The sequence below is a fragment of the Priapulus caudatus genome, unplaced genomic scaffold, assembly GCF_000485595.1.
Source record: "Priapulus caudatus unplaced genomic scaffold, Priapulus_caudatus-5.0.1 Scaffold650, whole genome shotgun sequence".
NCBI classification, from domain to species: domain Eukaryota; kingdom Metazoa; phylum Priapulida; class Priapulimorpha; order Priapulimorphida; family Priapulidae; genus Priapulus; species Priapulus caudatus.
Window position 1 is genome coordinate 133782 of NW_014577711.1, and position 8098 is coordinate 141879.

At 43.5% G+C, this 8098-nt stretch overlaps 1 protein-coding gene across 1 annotated transcript; it reads left to right on the plus strand.

Annotated features, from left to right (window-relative positions):
* Window positions 1-2413: 2413 nt before the first annotated feature.
* On the plus strand, window positions 2414-6488 carry LOC106812450 (phosphatidylglycerol/phosphatidylinositol transfer protein-like; the record flags this gene model as incomplete). Its single annotated transcript, XM_014816335.1, is given in 2 exon segments — window positions 2414-3275; window positions 6396-6488. Coding segments are annotated over 2 exon segments (403 nt in total), but the record flags the coding sequence as incomplete, so codon positions are not given.
* Window positions 6489-8098: the final 1610 nt, after the last annotated feature.

Sequence of the window (8098 nt, forward strand, 5' to 3'; positions counted from 1 at the left end):
ATATATATAATTAATAATTTAGTAATAGTATAATTATATATAACATTATAATATTGGACGGAATAGCGTTATACGACTTGAAATTAATATATTAGAAGTACGTATATATTGGGAGCATTGCGATTATTGTAGCTGATAACATAGACATAGCTCAGACAATAAATAGACATAAATAGACATAAATAGACATAAATAGACATAAATAGACATAAATAGACATAAATAGACATAGCTCAGCAATGCACCAGAATGTATCGAGTTGTGAAAAATATGCGCGCGTGATCAAACAACACCGTTACTTTTAGTCAAATATTGCGACAGCGTTACATATGTCGGTTTACATGTGTCTCTATTGGCTTTGTGTCGCAGGGTCGGTACACATGTAAAGCGTGGCTCAAAGACCAGGATGACCGAGTGGTCGGATGTGGACATGCTGACTTCTTCTTATAGACTTTTTCTATCGAATATCTATCGCGCCCATCGAGCCATCGTTAGCTAAATCCATTTGTGCTTAGCTGTGACACACACGCGCGGCTTATACTATTTACACCTTCGTCGTATCATGTACCATCGTCGATTGCTGACACTTGTAAGAATATCACGATATATAGTAGTATAACTGCGTTTACTAACTTCACGCAATTTCCACTAGGACGACGGAGCGACACGAAAACTACGCCGCAACAGTACCGAGTTGCGCAATGTATCAATGCCAAACTGAACAAACAGGGATAACAACGAGCACGCGTGCATCAATATTCTGTATAGCTTGATTCCAAGAATAACACCACAGTCCTGTGCTATGCATCACTGGCTAACCGTTGTTTCAATTGTTTGTCAATGAAGTGGATTTTGTGATAAACGTGTTATCATAATAGAAGTTGACCATAAATTAATCTTCTTTTACGCCCTTCTCACAATTTCACACTTGCCGAGCGATGTTTTACATATACCGAGTATGCGGAGGTTATTGCATTTACAATTGTATATAACATGCTGATTTTCTCACCTATTCGAACAATTTTCTTATATTGCATTTACAGATAAAGCGTTACCAGCGTTTAGCTAGTCAATTTGTTGAACGTCACGTAGTATTTACCTGAGTTCTTCGTTAGTATCGCTACACGTACCTGGATCCTTTATATTAGGCCATCGGTTTTATATCGGCCAGTGGTTATAACGGTGAAAATGTACTATATTATCAGATATTATTATACGCAATTTTCTATTGCTATTTTGTGCTTAGTGAAATCCATGCGCCTATTTCCAAGAAATAATACGTCTAGCTAGATGCCATATGCCGGGATCGCCAAATAAGTGTATACTACTACTTTACTCCCCTGGAAAGGTATATGCAAGGCGAGAGTCTCACCGTATTAATTGAAAGTACTTCTAATATGTCTTTCCTGTAAATCCACTGAAATATTATGAAATGCCTGTGTTATCTATTTGTCGCTTTATTACATGAAGTCTAAATCTGGTTTATTTGACGATAGCTGAAATTTACTGCCAAATAACTGCAATCAGCGTTGTTTGTCACAATTTCGGAATGTTGTCCACTATAAAGTAAAACAATTTGACACATTCTGCATATTGCAAAGAGCCTTACCACTGTCAACCCCAACCAAACCATCTGACTACATTGGCCTGCAAAGGGCGACATGGTTAGTTACACCGTTAGGTTATTCACAACGAGTTTAGCATCAGTTAAAAACACTAGTTAATATAATAGGTTTAATTTTTAGCTCACCTGACGAAGTCAGATGCAGCTTGTAGAATCGCATAAGCGTCCGTGCGTCCGTGCGTCCGTGCGTCCGTGCGTCCGTGCGTCCGTCAACAGTTGGGCACAAATCTTAACCACTCGACGTACGGTCTTGATATTCGGGACGTCGAGGGGAATCGCGAAAAGGACTCGGGGTCAAGGGACTCGATGTCGAATTTGGGGGTCAAGAGTGAAAGGTCAAGGTGTGTCAATGGAGGGGGAATATTTCCCCCTTAACTTAAGGTATAGGAAGAAATACGGAATTGCGTCACAAATCTTAACGGCTTGATCTACGCTCTTAATATTCGATGTATAGTGTGATGGGGAGGAAACCCATCACCAGCGCGAAATTGGAGGTTACAGGTCAAAGGGCAGTGGGGGAAAGGTCAGATATCAGACATTTTCTGAGGACATGGTCTAACGGACCGAGTGAAAAACTTTTTTGTGTCAGCGCTGACCTACCATATTTATCACTTTATTGAAAGGACCATGAAATGTACGCGGGATGCCCGTTAGTGTCCCACTGCATGAAAGCGGGCACTTGCGGCCTAGCAACGGCATAGTATTACTAGCTGGTGACCCTGTGGCTGAGGTCGTGGAATGTGATAAATCTAAACAGTGCATGATTAGCGAGCGAGAGCACGAGTTCTCCATCGGTCAGGGGTTAGTTGCACGCGCAGCACTCTCTGCAACAGCAAGCGCTCGTCCTATATATAACCAGGGAAACTGTCTGTCGTGGGCACACACACACACACCCACAAACACACACATGAACACGCGCATACATGCATATGAGTCTCCCTGGACGAGCGCACCAGTAGTGCTAACGGTGCCTTTATCGCGTAGATTCTGTCGACGTCGGCGTCAATGCACCGAGACAGCGCGCTCGGTAAACACAACGAGAGGGCCAGGCGCGAGTACTATTGCACTCGATGGTCTGATTAATTGGTCGCGCCCGCCGTTGCAAAATCCCCTAGACCGAAGAACAAAATTCCCTGGACCGAAGAGGAGTCCGCACGTACGAGTCGACTGTCCTTTAAGCTGTTGAACGGCGACTGTGTGGCTGCGGGTAAGCTGGGCTCTCCCGCTGCACCGGGATTCGACGGCGAACGTGATCATATATTGTCACCGTGTGTATAGCTGTCACCGCAGCGGCAGGCACGCGCAGTCGACGACATTCGACGGTGAGTTAGCCAGACGACTATGGGCGAAAGTGGCGGCGACAACGGAAGGACAATGATGAAATTCACGAAGAGAACCGTCATCGCGATCTTACTGCTCACTATCGCAGTGTCTTGCGTTTATATGGCATATTTTCGACATCCACCGCCAGAGGAGATCCTGGCGGCTAACAGTAAATCCCTAAGCACGGCACACATGAAAAATGCTGCGTCGAACATCAAACTCTTCAACGATGGCCGTGATCATCTGCGAATGCAGCAGGTGAATCTGTGGGAGAAGTGGACGCGGGACAACGAATACATCGTCATAGGAGAATATTATTCGAATTGCGGTGAGTGAACAATTACCTCAGCTGTTATACAGTATCTAGAAATCTAGATACAAGTGTAATCCAACTGAATAGTGTAGGATTACTCTGTTGCAGGGGCGGATCTAGAAGGGGGATTGGGGGGGGGGGCGTCGCAACCCCCCGTTCAGCCACTGACTAATGTTACGATACTAGTAAAATGGGGGCACCCTAGCACCGCGTGCCTTCGGCACGCCTTCACTCAAATATCACCCCTCCCCCCTCCGTCTCATGAAAGCAAGATCCGCCCCCAACGTTACATCTTTGTATCGTAAAGCTCAGCTCTAATAGTAGAACTAGCAAAAGCAATATTCAATAGCAAGACCATGCATGCACTTCATCAATAGCAAGACCATGCATGCACTTCATCAATAGCAGCAACAATGACAGCTCATGAATTGCTCATATGTTCTATGTCTACCTACTATTCCTACCTACTTGATACCTGTAGATGTCTATACGCACTCGCGCGCACACGCATTCACGCGCGCATGCGCTCACGCACGATCATGTGCCGCGTGCAAACGCACCTGCGGTGTAACTGGCGCATGCCGCACGAACATTAGACCGAGCAGGCTGCGAGACTATATTATTATAGTTAGTACTGTTCACTGATTTCTGGTTAATAGTTAATATATAGAGATCAGCGGTACTGTCAAGGGTCGGTCGAGTTAACTGGCGCGCAAGTACACATGGCGCTTTGTCGATGTGTATGACCGTGTCTTGGAGTCGATTGATCACGACCATGCAACCAACAAACACGTAGAGGAGGGAGCATATGTTGGCTCTTATAGATCGTAGTCTCTATTTGAAGATTTTACGTTATTGTGTGTACTGTGATGAAGCTGTGATGAAGCTTGTTGTGTGTGCGTGCACGCATGATGCGTATAAAAGAACACACGCATACACAAACAGTGGCGGATCCAAGGGGGCGCAGGTGGCGCCCCCTTATGTTTGCCCCCCCTCCCCCCATTCGGCACGCACGCCAAGCGTGCGCACCGGCGCTATCACAAAATCCGCACCCACTAGAATTAAATCCTGGCTACGCGGTCGCGCCCCCCTATCTCAAAATCCTGGATCCACCACTGCACAAACCCAAAGTGGCATATATGGCTCACGCGCAACGCGGCGTTTTTATGAGCTTATCTGAGCTATCGCTCAAATGCCACTGTGCACAGAAATCGTGCAGTGTGGCGTGCGTGCAGTGAGTTTTTGTGTTGTAGACGAGCATTTAATCGGCATTTACGTGGAGATAATCAGGAAACAGTGTGGAGAATAGATACCTTGGTAACAAGTACAACTCGTGTTTTACTACAATTCTATTATTGAAACGGCCCAAGTGTCTGGATCTGTGGTGGACAGACGATCCAAAACCCAATTTGGAGGTCAAATCTGGGGCAATAGTAAAAAGGCGAGAGGTTCGAAGGAAAGGGAAATATAGTCTCCTTTATAGGACCAGCATAGGAACAAAATTAAGCCATAAAGGACTAGCATTGGCAAAACGCAAAATGCGGCTCAGATTAAAACGGCTTGGCCTATATTCTTGATATTCGATATTCATGGTGAGAAAAGCTATCACCATGGCCAAATTTGACCAGGACCTTGACCAAGCAATGTTGCATTTTGGCACTTAGTGACTAGTTAAGACTTAGTTAGGTGTATATTTCGAAGTACAGGTCTGGAGTCTGTGGACTCTCATACCGTAAGCAGGATGTGTGAGTGGCAGCTGGTGTAAGGAACTGATATACTGACATGCATGTCCTGTAGAGTAACACCAGTCACGAGGAAAAGGCTATTACATGTCAGTTACTCCTTGGGATGTAGCTGCTATACAACACTGTGTACGGTAATATTATATATATATATATATATATATATATACATACATACATACTAACAGGAGTAGATAATAGGGAATTTTCCTATTATCTACTTCTGATACTACCTATGCGTATTTTCACAGTATGATATTGGCAATGATTGCGAGTTGCGTAGCTGAAACGACCTAATCAGTAATCTAACATGCTTTCTTCAACACAGTTGATAGACTGCAATAAACGTAATAGAGGATTGCGCGTGTGATCATGTGCGCGAACTTAACAACCGTGAACGATCACTATATAGGTCGATCTAGTAAACATATATCAATTAAATTTATGCAAGCGTGCATATATCGCTTCTATCACCTTCAAACGCCTTTGGAGACAATTATATCGATCATCCCACAGCTATCGACAAAGATACCTCAAAGCTTAATATAATGTTATGTTTATTCTATGGAGTATGGACTGTGTATACCGACAGGACTTAATTAATGAACTATTTCACCTGAATATATTTTTACGTCAGCAATGCACCAGATTGTATCGAGTTGCGAGAAATATGTGCGTGTCATCAAACAGCACCTTTTAGCAAATGTTGCATCAGCGTTACATATACGCTGGTTGACATGTGTCTATATTGGCTGTGTCTCGCAGGGTCGGTACACGCAGTTACATGCGCCAGTGCCCACTTATACATTATCACGCATATATTATCACGCACACATTTTATTCTCCGGTAGATCTTTTTAGCGCAAGAGCAATAATTGTATACATATAACATGTTGTTATTATACGTGATTATAACATATTTGTTGGCGGACGGAATGAACTAGACGTAACCCCGTGTAGAATAATGTGCTGTGTCAGCGATTCTGCCGATTCTAACTACGGTAACCGGTTTTATTTGGGAAATAGAATCCATACCCTATCCCTGAAATATATACACGCCAATGACATTTGGCTCACGCGCACGCATACGTGTACGTGTACCATTTATTTGAAGTTTTAAACTTAGGGTCATCGGAATGAACACGTGTACGTACTCGTCTCTAGCAGTTTCGAGTTCCCAAATTATTTAACAGCTAAATCATATATAGGTAGACGTGCCTTTTCACAGATCGGGAATGAATTTATTTTCTATTGCCCTTGCCAATATCGTTGTTTTATAGACGGACGACTTGCCGTAGGAAATGACTGAAATCGCAGTGCAGAGATGTTTGTGACATATAGCTATTCTGAAGTGAATGCACTTAATTGTGTAATTATTCAATTCTTATTTCAGAGGAAGATGCTTTGCTTATAGGAAAAGTAGCCCTAGTGAAAGACAAAAAATATGGCGGTGTCAAGTCATTCCATGTGTTCAACGCTACCTGGGGTATGCCTATACATTTATTGCATAGAAATCTCGTTGAAGTGTGCTTGTCAATGCGAAAATTACGGGTTAGAACCATTAAGCTTAATCTTAACCGATTATGATATTTTTGTTTTAATCTAGTCTCATATAATAATTTATTTATCAATTATAGTTAGAATTATATTATAATTATAAATATAATTATTAGTCAATTATAAACACTTCTATCCTATTGCCATCTTTCTATTGCAAACACTTTGTGTGTATGTGTGTGTGTGTGTGTGTGTGTGTGTGTGTGTGTGTGTGTGCTGTGTGTGATGTCTGTGTGTGTGTGTGTGTGTGTGTGCGTGCGTGCGTGCGTGTGGGCGTGCGTGCGTGTGTGGCGTGTGGTGTGTGTGCGTGTATGTGCGTGTGTGCGTGCGTTGGACAAGAAGAAGACCAAGAGAGAAGAGGGGAATAGATGTCAGATAGTGAGAGGGGTAGAGGAGTTAAGGAAGGAGGAGAGAGAGAGGGCAGAGAGAGAAGAGGTGGGGGGGGAGTAGAAAAAAGAGAGAGAGAGAGAGAGAGAGAGAGAGAGGGAGAGATCGAGAAGCGATAGAGGGGAGAGAGAGAGAGAGCGACGAGAGCGAGAGAGAAGTCGCCTAGTGTGATCCAGGACATAATATGACTAGCGCAAATGGACACGCAGTAAGCCTCGTTTTCGGCGATCGGATTGTCCGTCCAGTAATTGTCTATACACACCAATCAGATTAGCCAGGCTCCGCATATATAAGGAGAGGAAGAGAGAAGGCCGGAAAGAGCGGCATGAGGAAGGGAGGGCGGGAGAAGGTAGAGGATAGCATGGGGAGAGGAGAGGAGAGAGAGAGAAAAGAGAGAGAGAGAGAGAAGAGAGGAAGAGAGAGAGGGAGAGAGAGAGAGAAGGGGTGGGAGAGATAAAGAGTGGCCGCTCCGCTTATCGGCAGGAGACATAATATCAGGAGTAGATAATAGGGAATTCCCTATTATCTACTCCTGATAATATCAAGAGTACATAATGGACTATACATGTGCGTATATCTATTATGTACTCTTGATAATATCATCCGCACCGGACCGCACGTTTATGTTCTGTGCTATAGCGGTATCTCATGCGACGTCACAAGAGTCACAACCTTCGTTCAATTGCTTTATTGGTAGTCAAATTTATTGTCATTTAATATACGTATAACACTTTTGACAACCGACACATTTTGTTGCTCAATACAGGTTGAATATTTTGCATATTTTTCAATGTGATAAGTAAGGATTGTATCTGTGCTGTGTACCTCCAACAATGAAAGTACGTTACCTGTTTGTTATATATTACAGTGTATGCCTACGCCTTTGTTGTGCCTTCCATACGAAATTCGTCCTATTTTAAGTAACATCCAATTTGTTTATATGTAACATTGCCGATCTTCTCACCATTATCTATTCACTATTCTAATTCATTCTCTTTCTCCTTCTGTCTCTCTCTCTCTCTCTTTCTCTCTCTCATCTCGTCTCTCTCTTGCTCTCTCTCTCTCTCTCTCTCCTCTCGTCTCTCTGCTCTCGTCTCTTTCTTCGCTCTCTCTCTCTCTCTCTCTCTCGCTCTCTCTCTCTCTCTCTCTCTC